General features: G+C 41.5%; 1 protein-coding gene across 4 annotated transcripts; it reads left to right on the forward strand.

Annotated features, from left to right (window-relative positions):
- The first annotated feature begins 1,238 nt into the window (after positions 1 to 1,238).
- Positions 1,239 to 18,405, forward strand: TPD52 (tumor protein D52). Of its 4 annotated transcripts, XM_009079644.1 has the most exons (8): positions 1,239 to 1,681; positions 7,758 to 7,873; positions 9,458 to 9,606; positions 10,505 to 10,606; positions 11,592 to 11,618; positions 15,385 to 15,426; positions 16,792 to 16,840; positions 17,920 to 18,074. In XM_009079644.1, exons 1-8 carry the CDS (start codon positions 1,558 to 1,560, stop codon positions 18,034 to 18,036), a joined length of 726 nt encoding a protein of 241 aa, XP_009077892.1. In that variant the 5' UTR covers positions 1,239 to 1,557; the 3' UTR covers positions 18,037 to 18,074. The 4 variants fall into 4 exon arrangements, with proteins under 4 accessions (XP_009077892.1, XP_009077893.1, XP_009077894.1 ...); XM_009079645.1 differs by lacking the exon at positions 11,592 to 11,618 and having other exon boundaries at positions 17,920 to 18,229; XM_009079646.1 differs by lacking the exon at positions 15,385 to 15,426 and having other exon boundaries at positions 17,920 to 18,036.
- The last annotated feature ends 1,963 nt before the right edge of the window (positions 18,406 to 20,368 follow it).

The raw sequence follows: 20,368 nt of genomic DNA on the forward strand, positions 1-20,368 counted from the left end.
TGACCAAAGCTTTGACCTTTGTCAGGTGAACTTTGCAGTATTTCTGGCAGATGCTGCAGCCACGTGTCTGAAATACAGAGGGGCATTATATTTTCTTCTTTCCAGTGGTTTTGGAAAATAGCAGAGACCTGTGTTTCAGGCTCTGGCACTGTCATTGTTAGGAGCCTGCAGGTAGTCTGCACCAGAAGCTAATGTAGGTCTGCAGACTAAAGGAAATGCTCTGTAATTAGCTCTCTGTTCCTGTGCCTGCTGACTGCAATGAAAATGGAAAGTTAAAACTTCAGAAGGGGTACCCTTTCTTCTTGCATCCCTAGGGAACACATTGCCTGGGCTTGACTTTAGTGTGCTGCAAGGCCCCTTCCCTTCTCTGGCATAATGTCTCTGGTCAGCTCTGTCTGAAAACATCACTCTTATGGTGGGGAAAAGGTTAATTTCCATTTGATTGTGCCGTTCTGGGTGCAGACTGCTGTGGAGATCCCAGGTGTAGGTGCAAAGTTGGGAGGAAATTGTTGCTCAGCTGTAAGGATGGTCTAGACTGCAACTAAGCTTATGTTTTTTGTGAAAGAGGCTGACCTTGGAAGAAAATTAAAAGTAGTGAAGCACTGCAAAATTGAGCTGAGTGCCTCTTTTAGGTAAGAAGTATTTCTGCATCCCAGGGTTAAATCTTAAACCCATAGTGTGAAGTCAGACGGCTTAGGTAAGTTGATCTTTGTTATACTTGTCAAAACAAAATGTTTCATTAGACATTTGAGTGTCACTGGTTCCTGGCATAACTGACTGCTGTGACGCTGGTTGAAGCACCAGGGAGATAGGGCAGTGCAATTCAATAATATTTTTTAATAAAAAACAAACAAAGCCCCAGAAAGAACCCTATGTTTAGCCTCATGGGCAAAAATCATAATGCACGTTGCCATGTTCATCAAAAAGCCTGGTGTTGTTTACAGCCCAGCCTTCAGAGAGGAGTGCTGCTCTCCTCCTGTGAGCTCACACTACAGTGTGAGACCTGGGCACTAGAGACTGAGTTCTCCCTCCTGGTTATTACCTGATGGAAGCAGCTGGAGAAATAGTTATGCACACAGAATTTTCCATTAATCAGAGGAAAAATTCCAACACAGATGGTATATAGGATAGATTACGGCTAGTAATCCTTTTGTGTCCTAGAAGATTAAGGATATCCTGGTGTAGCTGCAGTCAGCTGACCTTTTTTTATTTAAATGATTGAAAATTCTTGATGTAACTCTGCAGAGGACCAAGGCTCTTCCAGAAGCAGTGTGCTGTGAATGTTTGTTAAAGGAACGGTCTGTTTGCGTCCAGCCCCAGTTATAAATTTACAGGAACTTAACTTGGTGACATGTAAGCAGCAGCAGCTACAAGATGGCTAAGGAATCACTGGCTAGACACCTCTATCATGTGCAACAGAGCTGAATTTTATGACGAGGTATAGTGAGTGTCATGTGAAGAAATGGAGGGTTTCTGAATCCTGCTGATCACCCCAGGAAGCGAAGATGAATACTTCGGTGGAAGACGAGGGTGGCTGCATGCTCTGAATTTTCTGGCATGGATCTTTATGAGGATTACAAATCACCTTTCGATTTCAACACTGGAGTGAATAGAAATTACCTTTATTTGTCGCCTAGCATAAACCTTTCTCCACCTGGATCACCTACACTGGCAAAGTCTGGTAACTTCCTTCTCTTCCTTTTTCAAAATCTCTGCATGAAAAGCTTAGCAATTAATGTCTGTAAAAAGAAACTTCTTAAATGAGGAATCTGTAAAAGTTGACCTACTGTTAATTCTGGTAGTTTATTAGCTTTGGTGTGTCATGTAGGTAATATCCCATGGGCTATGCATTTACCAGCTTTACCTTATTTGTTATTTTTTCAGTAGAAAGGCAGTTTGAGGGAAAACAAAGGACCAGAAAAATAAGGAACAAAAAGGCAGTTTCTGCAGGATTGGAGTAATTGGCCTAGTTTGACTGTTAGCTTTTTGCGGGAGACAGGGGAGAGGAGGTAGGAATTGCATTCTTAGTAGGAATCCAGAGTTCTGGATAGCCTAAAATATGCTCTTGCCTTGTTACTGAAAATATCGCCAGTTGACGAAAACGCCCTCTAAAACCTTTGCTGTGTTCCACCTAGCATTTAAAATGCTGTGAATCATACACCCGCAGATACTAGCTGCACTTGTGCTCCCCTGTATGCTGATGCTGCAGCAGCATCTGTCTAGTGCTTAGCCCTTCTATCTGGTAACCTGTCGTACAGAACACCCAGAACTGTGCCTCCCAGCACATCCTCGTCTGGTTTTATCTTTCCTTTCCATTCCTTGCTGCTAGGTGTAATTTTAAGAGTAATTTTAAATGTAGAAGACTTACAGCTACTTCAGGTGTGGCAAAGCAAAGTTACAAAGGTGTTAACTTTTTTTGGTGGGCTTGTTCTTAAAAATCTTAATCGTTCCTGCCTTGGGGAACCTCTGTGTGAACTAAACCAACCCCCTCAGTGAGCCTGATGAGCTCCAGGCTGCTGTACAACAGTGACCAGCTTTCAGGTATGCAGTTACTGCATCTCACACCTGTCCTGAAGGAGCAGGGAGAGCAGCCCTCTGTCAGGTGGTGATGCATCACTGTAACCACCAGCCTTTGCTGGGCTTTCTTTTCTTTTTCATTCACTTTCAATGAATATGTAATTAGTGTTTGGGAGAAGCCCAAGCACTTTCTCTCTCAAGTTGAAGAAAGATATCTCACTTTGGCTTTTTCACTGAGATAAACAGGAATCACTTAAATTTCATCTTTCTTATATATTGCAAAATAAATATCCTCTGTATGTTACTGAGTGATCTTATAATCTTGTAACAGCTTGTTCTCCTGAACTATAATAAGAGCCTTTTTTCTTTCACTTTGCCAACTGTATAGTGATAGCCAAAATGCTCATTCTGAGTATGTGAGACTGTCTGCCCAAAGAGAAAGCTTTGTGAAGGCTAACCCTCCCCCAGCTCGGGGCTGCTCATCCACAATGAACAGTACTTTCTTAAACTGCTCCTGCTTGCTGCTGATCTCCCAATTCAGGCCTGGAAGAGGTAGGAATGTCTGGTCAAAATTATGAGCTTTGGGTTGAAACTGACCAAAGCAAACCCCAAATCAGAAACACTGAATGTAAATTGAATTTCTCTAATGCTTTGCCTAAATTGGCAGAATAATAGGGACTTCAGTGCCATTTCCCTGACTGTGATTTGTGGAGTCCTAATCAATAAACTTGTTCATGTCTTTATTTGGTTCATTTAAGAAGATCTGGGATAATATGTTAATCTTAGAAATACAGACCTAAAACTGATCTTAAAGCTAGGTAAGTTTTCTCAATACCGTGTAAGTCTTTCCAATTTTTCCCCCAAGCAGAATTTTTATTCTAAGTGTTTAAGATATGTGAAATGTTCAGCTAAACTTGGTTATAACAATCAGAGTACCAAATGACTGAATTTTTCCTTCGCAGCTCTAGAGATACTAGAGAGCTAACATAAGGAAGGGTAACAAGTCGGAAGCCATAATAACAACAGTTATACATAACAATATAAAGTAACAATAATAGCAACAGTTCTGTTGGTGGAAAAAAAGACCGCAAGTGAGAAAGGTTCCCTTAATAACAGATTGAGCCGAAGTATTTTCATCTGTTGGCAGACTGCTAATTTCCTGGTTTCTTGCCCCACACCCCATAAAAAGATCTAAGGTGAGCTGTGCACCCTTCCTCATGAAGCTTTCTCAAAGCCAGGATCTTGCTGTCTGCCAGCCCTAGTTTATGGGGTACATTTGGGTTGTAGCCACACCATTGTGGAGGTCTGTGGGTTGTTACCTGTGTAGGCAACTACTCCTTGGCCAGACAGCCTAGCACAGCCTTCCCATAGCATGGATGTGTCTGGGAAATACTCAAGTGAACTGAGGAATAGTAGTAAAATGAACAGAGAGGTGAACAGGAGATGAGAGGGGAGGTGCCAGAATGAGGACTGGTGGGAAGGTGTCTGCATACTTTGTATAGAGCTCAAAAAAAAGTAATAAATGGGGGGAGATCAGAAGGCAAGGAGAGGGGCGCAAGGCATGGTCAGATACATAGGGTGAAGTGTGGAGGACTCTGAGTAGCAGGGATTTCCCGACTTCCTAAAAGATCTAGAAATGGCGAGGGGAGGAGAGATCATTCCCTTGATTTTTAGCATTGTGTCTTAAATTCAGCTCAGCAGGCAAGAAGCAACACAAACTTTCTCAAAACACTCATTTTCCAAAGAGAAGGTGCATTCCCAAAACAGAAGCTGTTGCTGTGGGAGACAATCCAGCACATTTTCCTCCTGGTGGATTTGTTTGATCTATTTTTGGTGATATAATCCAGATGACTCTTCATAATCAGATTGAACAGACTTTCAGCTGGATGTGCTAATGCTCTTGAGTCAGCATGGTCTTTGGTATTTGTAAACTTCCTGAAATGGCTTTTGCTATGGCAAGCTCTGTGGTGTCCAGAAGGGCCTGCAGAGGAGAGCGAGGTCAGGAGGTGTAGGTGAATCTACTGAGGAGTCAGGGGGGTCAGGGGAACATGCTGTTTAAATTGCTGGTTTTCCTTCAGTATAGGCATGTGTAATTAATAGGTTAGGTGGCAATTTGACAAAAAGGTGTGGCACTCTTAATCATTAAGAAGTGAAAATACGCTGATGCATAAAAAAATTATCTGATTGTGAGCTGTGAGGCTTAATTCTTTGTTTTAGGTGCTGTAGTGCTGTACTTTGGTTTGGGCATTAGGCTTGAACTTCTTTCTGTTCTAGATTTCTGCCAGAAGATAGTGTCTTGGGAAACCCATAGGGCCTACATTATGTTTGTGTGGAAGACGTATGTAAATATCTGGGAAAATATGGTACAGATCTCATGAATAAATGGAGAATGAGGATTAATTTACCTTCTGTATGCTTCCTTCTCAGTGCACTCTGTGCTGACAGCATTTACTAATATTCTGCCCAGGTAGCAGTGTGCTTCTAAAGGACAGGTGCTCTGGATGCAAATACAGGCAGAAAACACACTGGTTTAGAAAGAATTTCTGGAATTAAGCTTTACATGAGTTTGATAACCTGGTCAAGAACAAGGCTGCTGCTTTTCCTAGGCTTGACTGCTGCTAGGAGCATGTTTCATGGAATGTGGTAGTGGGTTTGTGTGGCCAGGATTTGGCAGTGGGGAGGTCTACAGGGATGGCTTCTGTGAGAAGCTGCTAGAAGCTTCCTCATGTCCAGCAGAGCCAATGCCAGCGGCTCCAGGACAGACCCACTGCTGTGGCAAGGCCGAGCCAATCAGTGATGGTAGTGACAGCTCGGTGATAACATATTTAAGAAAGAAATAAATAGTGTGCAGGAGTGATTATGGCCAGAGAAGAGTGAGAAAATGTGACAGGAACAACTATGCAGACATCAAGGTCAGTGGAGATAGAAGGGGAGGGTGGTACTCCAGGTGCCAGAGCTGAGGATTCCCCATGGCCCATGGTGAGGACTGTGGTGAAGCAGCTGTGCCCCTGCAGCCCATGGAGGTTAATGGGGTGCAGAGTGAACCCTTGGGGAGCCCTTGTTGGAGCAGGCTCCTGGCAGGGACCTGTGGACCCATGGAGAGAGGAGACCTATGCTAGAGCAGAGTTCCTGGTAGGACTTGTGATCCTGTGGAGGACTTGTGCTGGAGCAGGTTGTCCCTGAGGGACTGGACTGCACCCTGTGGAGAGTGACCCATGCTGCAGCAGTTCGTGGAGAATTGCTGCTCATGGCAAGGACTCAGCATTGGAGAAGTTTGTAGAGATCTGTCTCCCGTGGGAGGGACCCCACGATGGAGCAGGGGAAGGACTCCTCTCCCTGAGAGCAGTGGCAGAAACAACGTGTGATGAACTGACCCTAGCCCCTACTCCCTGTCTCCCTGTGCTGCTGTGGGGAAGGAGGTAGAGTTGGGAAGGAGGGAGGGGTAGGGGAACGTGTGTTTAAGGTTTGCTTTATTTTCTCATTGTCCTACTCTGATCTTGTTATAATAAAATAACGTAATTTCCCCCGAGTTGAGTCTGTTTTTCCCATGACTGTACTCACTGAGTGATCTCTCCTGGTCCTTATCTCAACCCATGAACCTTTCGTTTTATTTCCTCTCCCCTGTCCATATTGCAGAGGGGTGTGAGAGAGCAGCTTTGGTGGGTGCTTGGCATGGAGCCAGGGACAACCCACTACTTATACCTACAACTAGTGACAGACTTAGACTCTTTTTTTTTTTTTTTTTTTTTTTTTCCCCTCCCTGACCTTTTGGTTGGCTGTGATATGGCTGTTTGATACCAAGCCTCACAACAAAATCGGTGGTGATCTCATTGCACATTAATGAGTTTTTTGGATTCCCAGACCAAATGATAGTATGGAGTGCCATTGGAAGCTGCTGAAATGAGGATGGATCTTTATCTGGTTAATTCCTATAGCGATTAATACAAAACATTACTTACTGTGTCCTCAACCTGTATGAATTATGTATTGATATACATATATACACACACATCTATATATACACACATACACACACGCCGCGTTACAAACACGCAATCCTGGTTTTTCTCTTCTAAGTTTTTTTTTTTTTTTTTTTTGCTATCTGTAAAGCTATTTTACCTCTTGGATAGAGAATTCGTTCTGGGAATCCACAACCCTTCTGGCATGCAGTCTCCCTGCATGCTGATCTTTCTGCAATTAAAACAGAATTCCTTAATTCAGGCAAGCTGTCAGTGTCAGCTACAAAGACTTGGAATGGGAAATCTTTTGCTGCAAGTTTTGTTTGTTGCATTAAGAGGTGTTTAAAGTGATCTCACTGCAAGGAGTAAGAATAAATGAATCTCTAAAGTGAGTGCATCATGGTAATACAAATAATATAATTCTCCTTCCTTTCCCTGAAGTCGTAAAGGCAAGAGTTGAGGAAGACCGAAAGGGCTTTTGTGATTCATCCAGGAGGAGTTTGGCAGAGTTGGTTTCTGGGTTTGGAAGGGGAGGAGGCAGCTGTGTGAGTGGATGCACGTCCTCATCAGTCTCTTCTTAGCACTTGGCTGCTTTGTCTGAAGTGACAGCCTTTTGTTCCAAGTTCTGTCTTCGGGCTTCCCTTCTGTCTTAATGTCTGTGTGCAAACCAGCAGCTTATTTCTAGTTCCATCACATCTGCAACTTTCTAGCCACAGTAGTCCCAGTTACTGTGGGCACAGAGGTCGAGCAGGGGACAAAGGAAGGGTTCGTACTTGTGGTGCAATACTTTTATCCACTGTTGCTAACCTTGCTTGTCACCATGACTGCTTCCAGTGTGCTCGGAATGAACATTTAAAAATCTGATCCAGAGAGTAATAAGGGAGGGAAGGGAGCCCCTGCTTTGGCCTTGAGCATCTCCAGTGCTTCCAGAGTTTGTGTGCCTGGTGAGTGAGACCAGAGTGTGCACAGACTTCCAGGCAGAGGTTGGGATATCGTGTTCTGCACCTTGGTCTCTATCGGAGTAGTGGGATGCCTTGTTCCCAACATGTTTTCAGTCTCCTATTACAGCAGCAGTTGCAATTATATTGAGTTTCAATACATCTCAATAGAACAAAATGTAAAATGCCTCTGTTTTTCTGTATTCCATAGTGCTGGGGGAGCATGACTTCAGTGTCCTTTCATCAGTTCTTTCTGGCGCTGGCACAAAAGGGCTGTATGTTAATGTTAGCTGCTGTCTGGCAGACGTGATAATCTGACATTTAATGGTTTATTCATCTCAAGGGCTGCTGAGAAGTGACTCTATACCTGAGGTTGGAGAGGATGCTGCTGCTACAGCTGATATGGCAGAAACACTCTCAGAAGAAGAACAGGATGAGCTAAGAAAAGAACTTGCCAAGGTAATTCTTTTGTAAATTGTTCTTAGACTTGTTTTGATAATGAAAATCTGGAATAATGCTGTCTTTGAACATACGTTAGTGCTTTGCATATTTATTCTGTAGCCAGATACGGCACTCCTGTATATTGTGGGGAGGGAGAGGGAAGGTGTCAAGGAGAAAAGAGCAGCCAGTTCTAGCAATGGGGAATTAAGCTAGAAGTGCTGAGTGCACAGATCTGAAACCAAGATGCATAATAAACACCTAACCCATTTTTTCCTCAAGTGAGAAGGGGGTAAATAAGCAGTCAGAGAGAACATGGTTGGAAGCCAAAACCCAAGTATTGTCTCAAGTGGTGTGGAGTAACTAAAGCTGTTTCTTTCATGAAAAATGCTTTGTAGTAATATCCGTGTAGGCGCTGTTTTGCTAATGTCTCACCATGTTACTATTCTTGTCCATGGCAGAATGTTTTTAAGAGCAAGTTCTTTGAAGGACAGTCAAATATTCAAGCCTGATATGTGCATTTCAAAAATTGCCAAAGTCAGGCTTTATTAAGCAGTCAGTCTTTTTTCTTTAGTAGCTCCGTGTGACACTGACTTAAGCCGAAGGTTGTCAAATGAAGGTTGGCTGTGAAATAAGCACATTTAATGCAGTCTTATTTTGGTAGTCCTGAGTATCATTTCATGCCAAAATTGGTGAGGGTAATCTGGTCCTGCTAGGGTATGTCACACTGTAGTTCGGACAGATGTTCAAAAGAAGGGTGTATTGAAGATAGTGGTATTTCCTCTAAGGAGCTTAAATGAGTGGGCAGCCTGATACTCTAAAGTAGGGTCATCCTGTCTGAATGAGGAAGTAGGGTTGGATGTGTGCCCTTGCCTTTGTACATACAGCCTTAGTGCCTCTTATCACCTATATATAGCTCACAGAATGGCACCATGAAACTGTGTTGACATCTTTGTTCGTGATCTGGTCATGTTTCTGGAAGAGGCTTAAGAAGGAAGTATCTGAGCAAAGAAGGAAGTATACAAACAATCCAGCTTTCTAGTTGCAGAGCAGGAGCTGTGTTTTTGTTGTATGTTTTTGCGGGTTTTAAGTGCTCATTCTGCCACCATTTCCACGCTGCTCTGGGGAAGGCACTCCTGTGGCTGGATCCAGTCTGCAGTTGCTGGCTTAAGCCACAAAAGAACCATTCTGTTCAAGCAAAGGGGCAAAATTTGTGTATGGATCAGACATGCTCTGAGCTTCCTGATACTGGTCACACATTGGTATGTCTTCTGACATGGAAGTAGAATACAGGCTTGGTATTTGTCCCAGGTTTGACTAATCTTCAAGCTTCACATATCGTAGGTAATGATTTCTAACTATACAGTCTTTAAGTTACCAACTTGTATATATTCCAGTAACAGCTAGCTGCATGTGGATGACTTTCTTACGGGCTCTTGTAGACTGTTGGATTTTGCTTTTAGTATCTAGAAATGACTGTGAGGCAATGTTAAAAATGTGTTAGCCCTCCCAGTACTGATGTCTAGCAGATATTTTATAAACATACGGTTAAATGTCTGGGGATATTGCTTGTTAACTTCCCTCTCATCAACTCTCCTGCCACAGGTGGAAGAGGAGATCCAAACACTCTCACAGGTGCTAGCTGCCAAAGAGAAGCATCTAGCAGAAATCAAGAGAAAGCTGGGAATTAACTCCTTACAGGAACTAAGACAGAACATTACCAAAAGCTGGCAAGATGTTACATCAACCACAGCGTATGTATCAGTTCATGATGATTGTCTAGGCTGTTGAGGTGAAAATTTTGTAGTTCTTATGTCATGTCTAAACCCTCTGTTCTTGTGAAATTAAATGAGTGTAGATAACACAAGGTTAAGTTGCATTAAAACTTATCTGGATAAATCAACATAGATATTTTTAAAGCAGGACACCATTAGCCTTATCTCATGGAAAAGAAGAATGATTGACCATAACATGGGCTATTCTAACACACTGGGGTTTTTTGTCAGACAGATCTGGGATATCATTACTAAGATACTAAAGTGTCCTAAGTCCAGCAGAATACCCTTCTTTTCCACCCTGAAAAATTGTTGTAGGCTGAGATCATGGAGGAAGACTGCAAAGTCAGTTAATGTTCTTGCCAAACACAACTTAGCTTAAGGGCTAGAGTGTGCTGCCTTCTGCAGTTGATGACTACACAGAATGTAAAATGATGTACCTCAAACTTTTTGTGGCAAAGTCTATTGACAGAACTGTTTGGTACAAGAATTTAGACACTTGGCACAAAAACAGACCTGTGTTCTTTGTCAGTGTGTATGTGCATGGTGTTGTTTTGTTTTGTTTTGGATATTTTTTGGTTGGGGTATTTTTCTGTGGTTTTTTTAATTTATGTTTTTAAATTTAGATGGGTTTTTTTGCAAGTCCTACAATAGCAGATAGCATGTGTTCTGAGGGTGGGGTAGCAGGTGCATGTTGGTGAGCTGTGTCTGAAGTCAGAGGTGGCAGAGATGCTTTAGACAGAAGGGACTGCAATGTCAAAATAGTCTTTTAAGCAGGTTGTCTCTTAAGCCTCAATGCCAAAGAATACCTCTGTGATACAAATATACGTAAGCTAAAAGGTTCCTTATGTGTTCTGTTCATTTTGTTTTAACACAGATACAAGAGAACATCAGAAACCCTGTCTCAGGCTGGTCAGAAGGCTTCTGCTGCTTTTTCTTCAGTTGGTTCAGTCATAACCAAGAAATTTGAAGATGTCAGGTAGGTTTCTTTAGCTTTTCCCAATTAGTTGCTTTTTTTTATTGAAGCAGGTAATCACTGCAATAAACTCATGCTGTTAATGTACCTATTGCTTCTAAAGCTAATCTATTAAGAACCCTCAGCATCTGTTTTAGGAGAGCTAAGAGACTTGCTGCAAAATCTGCTTGTGTGTCCTCACTGATGCAGAAGAGTTCTGTGGTGTGTATTTTATACATGTGAGAGAAGCAATGTGTGCTGTAACCTCTACTGCTGCTCTTCCTTTTCTGGTACCACTGCAGGTGGCAGCATCTCTGCCTTCCTGGGATGCACATAGCTCTGTCAGTTCTGTTCTCTGACTTTCTCAGCTTGTGGAATACTACACTTAAAAAAACTAGTGTCTTTAGCTGTTTACGGTTTCTTGGTTTGTGTTTTGTTGTTGCTTGTTTGGGTTTTTTTCCTTTCAGGTGTGTTTGATTTCTTTGTAAGCTGTTCTGCCTCATAGAAGTGGCTTGATTTTATTACATTTGGCACGTTTTACCTCTTAGCCCTTGCTGTCATGCAGCGTATTTTGACTTTGTGTCAGAGTCAATGACACAGCCCTTCATGCACATGCATGGTCAGTTTTAGCACTATGGTGAGCTGCATGCAAAACTTCTGCTGGATGCAGTACAATCAGATGCTTAGCCTACTATTCCTTGATTATACATTTTTTTCCACTGGAACATATACAATTATTCATCTCTATGTGTAATTTATTGTGAGTAATGGGTTAAACTTATTTTTCAATTATTGGGCAAATAAAAATTCACACATTCTAACAGGATATTGGTGCATGGAAAGCAGTGTAATAAAATCAGCCCTCTGTTTTAAAGTGCTGCCATTAACCTCCTGCTTTTTGAAGTGTAGTGAGAAAACGCTTTGAGGTGCAGCTACAAAGTTACATATTTTTCTTCAGATTTATCAGAACTTCCTTTCTCTCTTTAATGCTTACTCTGGCATTGTGCAGACTACAGGCATTTTCACATTCCTTTAGGTAAGGTGGACGCAAGAGTTGTTTCTGAAACTAAGCATGTAGTCAGACTGTCTCCATTAAAATCTTTAATTAACAGTTTTTTCTGTAACAGGTAACTTCTTCTTTTCTCCAGTGTTAGTTAATGTAAAACCGAAGGTCTTTTAATGTCAGGGAAGATGTTTCTTCATGTTCACCTAGTAACTATCTCAGAACATGAAATCTTGAGTATACATAATAATCAATGAGTCTCTCTTCCTTGTAGGACAGGAACCTGCTAAAATGGTTCTGCAAGGGTTTTTGTCAAGAGGCAGAATATGGTGTTGAGGTCAATGGCATGCAGGATTTCTCCTTTGTCTGTACAGTGTTTGTGCTGCGCTGGAGTAGAAATTTCCCCCTTCTGGTGTCTGTTACAACGGCTATTTAGCATTGTGACTCTAAACCAATCACTAGAGTCTAAGTGTAAAATAGTTTATTCATTCTCTGTTCATACTTTGTCCAGTGAAAGAGTCTTTATCTTTGAGCATATTTCTTTAGCAGCATCCGACACTGAGTATTTTGCCTTGTTTCCATTACCTTTCATCTGCCTCGTCTGGGCAAATGTTCAGTGTTTTCAGTAGTTAAAATTCCTGTGTAACAACTTCTGTCCATTGCCTTTCATCCTGTCTTTGCACACCTGAGTCTGGCTGCAGCTTTTCTGTACTCTCTCACTAAATAGCTAAGGACAGCAGTAGGATCTCTGTGAAGGTGCAGAGATCTGGGTCCTAGAATACTAACTCTCCTCAGGCAAGGAGATGGGCAGCAGCACAAGGTGCTACCACAACTCAGACTATGAAGTGAGCTGAGTTTGCTCAAGCATAAGAATAGCAGCTGGGCTGAAATACTTCTCCTTTGGCATCAGTGAGACAAGGGGAGCCTGGAAGATGGTTCTCTACTTCTTGGACGCAGAGCTTGTCTACTCGCTTAACAGAGTTCATTCACCTTAAGCCTGTTGTGTTCCCCTGTTAGTATTAGACTATTGCATTGGACAAGGGCAAGCACAGACTCAGAGCTGTCTGCTGACTTCAGGAATTTAATACCTTTCAAAGAAGAGTGTCCTAATTACTCCAGACAGCATCTATGTGGGTGTTGAGTACTCTTATCAGGAACTGGGCCACTGGGAGGGAATTTAACAGTGCCAGAGGAGTCTACACAGTTGGTGAGCTTCTTGGGGAGAATCATGGCAATGGAAATTCAAGGTACTGTTATAAATTCAGGAGTAGCTGGGTTTAAAAAGCTAAACAAAACAAAGTCTGAAGAATTAGTGCTGTCCAAGATCTTGGTTGCACAAGAGATTAAAAACCTTTGAGTTGTTTTGGTTTTTGTGAGAACCAGGTTCATCTGGGATTCAACCAGTGAATTCAGGTCCCAGGGTTATGTGACTACTCAACTGGTGTCTACTTTTAAGACTGCACAAGTCTGAACTTCAGTAAATTTTAGATGCCCGAGTTATTTCTTGGAAACAAGAATTGATGGGCCTGATACTGACTTGAATAAATACTTAATATGCAGGTATGTTTTTATTCTTAAACTCTTATGTGGTGTCTTCATCATGGCTTCATTTTCCTTGCATTGTGTTTGTTGGGAAACTTCTCAGCCACAATGGTGTGATTTCTTCTGTCTTGGACTGTTTCTAAATTGTGCCTTTTCAAAATGTGAGACAATATAGTAGCTTTGAAAAATATTTGTGCAGAGGATAAGAAAGCTTTTAATGCAGTACAAAATACATGGAAGCCTGGAGAGCAACTTCCTGTGCCTTTTTTTTGCTGTTGTTGTTTCTAAGCTAGCGGTATGCTCGTGAGCATTGTAAAAAGGGCTTCTCTTTTTCAAACTGCCCAACTTGGCCTAGTTGAGTGAGTGCTTTGATGTGGCATTCTGTCATTTGTGAAAAGAAATACAGGTCCTCTTCTTTGTAAAGCTTTTGAAGGTTTACTTGTGATTCTTTGCACTGCTTGAAGAACAGGTGATTTGGTATAAAAAAAAATCAACTGCATTTATCTAATCCAGTTCTCTTGCAAACCAGATCATTCTATGATAAAACCATATACTATCATAAGGTTTCATTTTACAAAATGAATGCTGAATATGTACCTAAGTTTATTGTACAACAGCAAGTAAAATGTATGAATAGTTCTATTAAAGTATCTCAGATTAATCTAAACTTATGTAGACACCTGTTAAAACATCTGCAATACACTATAGGCTTTTGTTTTTAAGTGTTAGCAGGTCTACAGTTTGTAAATATATTTATGTCACCCTCTTTAGCCTTAAACTTCTGGAAGGGAGGCACTTCTTGCAGGGTGAGGGGAAGTGGTTGAGCATGACTGGAGCTAGTTAGTGTCAGTGTAGTTCTGTAATAAAACCTGTCACGTAGCAAGATGAGAACTTGCAGTAATCCACATCACAGTGAAGAATATAAATTACATTCCAGAAGACAATCAGCTTCTCTTTGTTCTGGAAAAGCTTGTGGAAGCCAAACTGTCCATAAGAATGAAACAGCAGAAACGGAGTTGTGGAAATGGATGAAGCATGGTGGTGCATTACTGACACGTGTCAGGAAAGCATCTGGCTTTTGCTATCTGATTCCCAGTACTCTGGACCTACAGATCAACCTAGAGTTGCACGTCTGCATTAAGGGATCCCAACCTTATGGGGAAATTTTTAGGTGTCTAGTTTTTCTTTTTATCCCTGTATTCTACTTTAAAACTTGTTCTGCAATGAACACAGAACTGTTTTGCTTCTGGGAATCCATATTCCATTGTGCCAAGATACTAACTGGAAGTTTGGCGGTACATCATGTAAGAGAGTTGTTTCCCTTCCCTCCTCATGAGCCCCAGCAATTGCCTGGAAAGTATTCTCTGAAGGACATCATAAAGCCCAGGCAAATTTTGGTATTCTAGATACAGTTCTGAAAATCTGTGATCATAAGTTTTAATAATTCTAACTTAGTATTGTGCTATTTGATAAGAAATACTTAACATATAAGACTTCTCTTCATCAACAGTAAACAGAGATTTTCTAGATGGAACTAAATTAGATTCCAGCTGGTCTTGAGGTTATTTCCTTAGTCTACATCTGGTCACCTTCCAGGAGTAGGTATATATTCTTACTAAACAAACAGTAACTGTATAGCAACACTGGCAGGTTACAGAAATTTTCATGAATTCCAGAACAGGGTTGAGACTAGGACTTTCTCCCCACTGTCATCATAAACCTGACCTTGAATACAGATCGATGTGACTGTTCTTGCTAGATAATGTGTATTGACAAGTAGATAATTTGTATTGATGAGTATGGAAACCTTACACTGAACTGAAATGGAAGGAAATTGAAAGGAATGTAGGAATAATTCTTTCGGTAGGAAGATTAGTTGATTGATAAGACTTTTGTATGTTCACTTTCTACTTGATATCACCAAAATTGTCAATACAGCATGACTCTCATTGCTTGAGAAACTTAACGAGATACAGAGTGTTGCAGCTAAGCAGAATGAGCACAAACAAGCATGGCACTCCAGTCTTTGTAAAAGGGAAGAAGGTTGGTGCAGCTTTTGCTCTGATGTACTTATGTGTGTGCATGGCTAAGCAGTTTAAAAAAGCAAACCCAAGCAGTTACTGTCTAAGTCTGTATAAAGTTGTTTGGCCATATACCAAAAACAGTATGCAGAAGTCAGGTCTCTAAGCCAAGTTCTTCTCAATGTAATACTTAAACTAACCTCTTGCTTTCTTTTTTTCTTAATGCTGGCATTTAGTATACGCTCCATACAACATTCAATTAGTATGCCTATTATGAGGTAATGTATGCGTAATCCAGCTCCTGGGGTTATTTATTTTCATGTGTGGAATCAAGTCGAACTGAACTTGGGTCAACTAACACAGGTTTAAAACAAAACCAAAAAAACCTACCCAGCTTTGTAATGGATTTCCAGTACTAACATATAGGATACAATTTGGTTTATATCTGCTTAATGGTGGTGATAACCCAACATCTGGAATGTGACCAAGCACACTTCCCTGCTGTTTGGAAAACTGTAACAACATTTCCCTGCCCATTAGAAATGTAATGTTACTAAGTTATTCCAAGTTTACAAGACAGTAGTTTGGCATATGTTTTGGAACAATGTAAGTGAATAAAAAATATACTGTAGTTTCACAAGAAGTCTCTTGGTGACTTGGGGCACTTGTCTTTTCTCTCCCCTTGCTTGGCACCGTGTCCCTCCACCTCCTGGGAGAGTCTGGTTTGATATATGTGTCACTTTGTGCTTTCCCCAGTGAAAGTGCTGCTAAGTGTGGGTGACCTATGCAAATACCAAGCAAAGAGAGAAGGAAAGCTTCAGAATTCTTTGGGAAAAAACCCTTGTCTTTCATCTTTCTATAATAAATTTTTGAGTCTGTTGTGAACCTTAGACCTGTCCCTTAAAGACAAGCATTTTCCATGCTGCATAAAGGCAGAAAAAAGTTGCTGCACAAATTTGCACGTGGTAGTGAGAGCTAGTCAGAGCATTAAGCCACTCTCATAATGAATAATAACACCAGCCCTCGGCATTGGAAATCCCAAGCTGTCCTGCTCTTCACATGCCAAACTTACCACTTGTGATTACAGCTGCCTCTGGCACTTAAAGGCAAGGGGGAGTCTCCCGTAAATTTAACGTTAGCAGAAAATGCCACTGCAAACCATGTTTTATTAATTGAACAGATAGCCAATTAAACTAGCTTTCCTATAACAAGTGATAACACTCTGATGGGTTTCTTCAGCAATAATGTACTAAGCTTAGTAGAAGTGATGACTAAGCTTTTCTGAACAAATCCTTTAAGCCAGAAACCTGTTTGAAATCACTGAGAATAATAACCTAAAGCTAAAATACTTGCTAGTTCTCGCTTCCATGTTGTTATGATGGATCCTATCACTGAGCCTGACAGTGCTTAGTTGCCAAAGATATAAATGAGCCTGGAACTTGAGTGTGTTTGAATTTTAGTTCTGTAATACTTCTGGAGATCCAGATGTAAACCGTTTTTAGGCTACCCTTAAAACAAGGAAAGAGCCACAAACAAACCTCATGTTGACATTGGGGAAAAAGCAACTGTCTGCTTGTTTTCTGATATTTATAGAATGACCAGATATGTGTTTAATTCTGTGATTCTTCTTTTTATTTTCTTAGAAATTCTCCTACTTTCAAATCCTTTGAAGAAAAAGTTGAAAATTTAAAGGTAAGTATTACTAAAACACCTTGGTGATTGTGGAGCTGTGGACATGGAGAAGAGACTGAAGTGCACTCTGGGCAGCCTGTTCTTTAGTTACTGGTAATCTGTTGAAGGTGCTTAGATGACATCTTTTTAAGTACTTTGGAAATGGTTTCTCTGCCTAATGATTTACAGATAAAACCATGGGCTTCCTGCACCTCATTCAGGTGGATGCCTTTAACTAGAAGAGCTAACAGACAGCTAACCTGCACAAACAGCTAGTATAGCATACCTAGTATTAGGTATCCAAAATGATCTAGGCTTTTATTTCTGTGCCTTTCTAGTGACTGGTGTCCTACACAGGAGAATAGCTTGGGATGCTTCACTCATTTCTGGCACAAGAGGCAAAAGGCCTTTGTACCTTAATTTAAAGTAAACTTGCAAAAGCCTGACATGCCAGAAACAACCAGATAGATACGCCAGGTAAAACTCACTTTAAAAGTAACTAATATTTATAAATGGAAGCAAATTTTACTGCTGTCATGGGCACACTGGCTTGGATGAGCAGCATGCAAGCAATAGCATGGGGAGCCAGGCATTCCCTTGCAACTAAGTGGCATTAACACCCTTGGAGTCCCATGGGATATATACTGTAGAGGGAAGTGATAAGGCAAACACGTTACCTGGAGAAAGTAAAACTATTGCTCTGCTCCACTAAAGATCTCAGGAATTGCTGCTGAGACTCAAAACTGTTCAAATACAGAAGTGAATTTTAACTCTGAATCTTTCAAAGCCTAAATGGCCTGAAAGGCTACATCCTTGTACCATTTGTAACTGAGGGTGTCAGCCTTTGGACTCTGGAATCAGTGCTGGAGTAAGGGCTGTTTCGTGTTGCTCAGAGTCAGGGGGAGCCTGCTGTGTGTTTCCTGCATGATGAGCAAAGACTTGTCTTTAGAGTATCATGGAGGTTGCTCAGTCCTGGAGCAGCTGCTCTGCGGAAGAGAGATATTAAACTTACTCATGCAGAGGTACTGGTTTATACAATTAAGCATGCCTGGTGTGCCAAGTAACTACTATTTTACGTTGAGGCTCTCTCTATGTTGTAGTCTAAAGTTGGAGGAAACAAACCTGCTGGAGGAGATTTTGGAGAAGTTCTCAACTCTGCTGCCAATGCCAGTGCCACAGAAACGATTGCAGAACAGACGCCGGAGGAGACCCAATGAGATTCCTGCCTCTGTCCTGCTACCCACTGCCAGATGCTGCAAGCAAAAACAAAGTACACTTGTAACATTCTTTGCGCTCTATCCACCAGATGTGCTTTTATTTGGCACGTAGTTATTTTACCAGATTAACTGATACCAAGCTCGTGGGTTCAGAATATTTTTGAAACTAAAATATATTGTTTGGGGTTTTGTGTGGGAAGGGGAATTTTTATGCCTTTCAAACATTTAAAGGACTTATCTGTAATGTGAAGGCAACCTTTAAAATATAACAATGAAAAAAACCCACTTTTGTGAAGTTAATTATACTGTACAGATACTGTGGATACATAATTTCTTTTCAATCTGTACCTACTGCTCAATTTAATCATTATGAATCTGCTGCTGCCAAACTCTGAACCTTGTTACTTCACTCCCTTGTGGTTATTTCAGTTGAGTGTTGCCTGCAAGAGACATCGGACTAGGAGGAAGGATCACTCCCAGCTAAGGACAGGACTTCCGTTCCAGCAGGCTCCACACAAGTTATTCATAGCAGGATCACAAGTGGGTGGGAATGTACTGTCTTAGGAGCATGTTCCTCATACAGCAGATGTGGATAGGCAAATACACAACGTCAAAAATGTATTGATATATCTGCGCATCATCCAGCAAGGAAACTTCTGACCAACACAAGTAAGAGCAAGATATCTCAGTGCTGGTTGGGTTCAGTCACCATAACATTCTCAGTCTTGTTTTTGTACAGAATGTTAGTCTGGTAAGGTAACGCTCTTCTGGACTTCTGGTCGGTCATGAATAGATTCATCTTAATTCACACATGGTGGCGTCACATGCACACTATCAAACCATCAACTGGAAGAATAAGCCTGAGCACCGAAAAGGTTCTCTTTAAGGCATCAAGATAATTGCTCTCAAATGCTGAGGTTGTTTCCCTGTAGGCTGACCCTTGAAAACATCATTCTTTCTGTGTGTTGAAGGCCTGTACGTCTAGCACCACCCATGTTCCTGTTTACGACCCCAAAAGTCTGACAGTGTCATCACTCAGCTCTTTACAAGATCTGTCCTCATACATGTTGTTTTATCTGCTGTACTTCTCAGATTTCTTGTGTTGGTATGGTTAGAACTTTTGGCAAGTGTTACATCCACCATGTTTAGAACTGGAAACAAGTCTTGCAACATTTATGTGTAATCCAGGGAACTTCAACCACCACAGATGTCTGGAGAATAAAAAAAGAAGTTGGCTCCTGACAACCTTGCTAGCATGTCAGATGTAGAATATATGCTTAATTCCATGTGAGAAGCTTAATAAAAACCTGTCTATAAGGAATATATTGTCTTGTGAATATGGAAGATAACGTAAATAAGAATTTTTTTTCTAATTGAAACAGTCGTTTAAGTCTGGTTTCAAAGCAGTGCTGATACATATACTACTGTCCTGAGGGGAATCTGCATGGCTGAGTTCAGCATTTCTAGAGAAGACTAGGCCTAGGTTGCCTTCTAGTGGTTTATGTAAGATTAAACTACTCTGATTACATTGTGAAGTTCAGAAAATGGGTTGAGGTGTACCCTCAGCCTCTGACAGCTACACCTTATCAAAGGAATGGAGAGCTAAAGTGTGCAGAGTGGAGCTCTTGTGCTGTTGGGTCAGTACCAGGTGGGGCAGGTCCTTCTGAAGCATGATCCCATGATCCATACAACAATATGGGAGATTTACTTTACTGATCTAACTGATGAAGAGTCAGCATTGAGCTTAGTGTATTCTGAAGGAGGGAGGATTTGGGTTTTTTTTTGGTTTGTTTTTTTAAGGGCGAGTGGGAGGACCATTTGGTCTGTAACACATTACCACACTCAGCTTTACCACTGCAGCCTCACATGAACTTCTGCTGTTGTGTCTTCCTCTGCCCACAGGCTGCCCTGGGTGGCTGCTGCCATTGCAGCTTTGCTTCCAGGGCTTTCAATGTTGCAGCCGGAATCTATTTGAAAGATGTACAATTTTAAAGAGGGAAAATTTAGGTTAGATATTAGGAAAAAGCTTTTTACTGTGAGCGTGGTGAGATACAGGCAGAGCTTGCCCAGGGAGGTAGTGGGTGCCCCAACCCTGGCAGTGTTCAAGGACAGGTTGGATGAAGCCTTGAGCAACCTGGTCTGGTGGGGAGGTGTCCCTGCCCATGGCAGCGGGGGGATTGGAAGTAGGTGGTTCTGTAAGCTCCATTTGATGAGGGAGCTGGCGGAAGAGTTCGCCAAGCCTCTCTCCATCATTTACTGACAGTCCTGGCTCACTGGGGAGGTCCTAGATGATTGGAAGATGGCAGATGTCACACCAATCCACAAAAAGGGT

The sequence above is a fragment of the Acanthisitta chloris genome, unplaced genomic scaffold (assembly GCF_000695815.1).
Source record: "Acanthisitta chloris isolate BGI_N310 unplaced genomic scaffold, ASM69581v1 scaffold4138, whole genome shotgun sequence".
Lineage (NCBI taxonomy): Eukaryota > Metazoa > Chordata > Aves > Passeriformes > Acanthisittidae > Acanthisitta > Acanthisitta chloris.

Bases quoted from the DNA above. Each gene is read 5' to 3' on its own strand.
- TPD52 (XM_009079644.1), top strand. From the start codon at position 1,558: ATGGATCTTTATGAGGATTACAAATCACCTTTCGATTTCAACACTGGA. The intron at 7,874-9,457 runs GTAATTCTTTTG...CTCCTGCCACAG, and splicing joins TAAGAAAAGAACTTGCCAAG to GTGGAAGAGGAGATCCAAAC. The intron at 11,619-15,384 runs GTAAGGTGGACG...GCTGGCATTTAG, and splicing joins GCATTTTCACATTCCTTTAG to TATACGCTCCATACAACATT.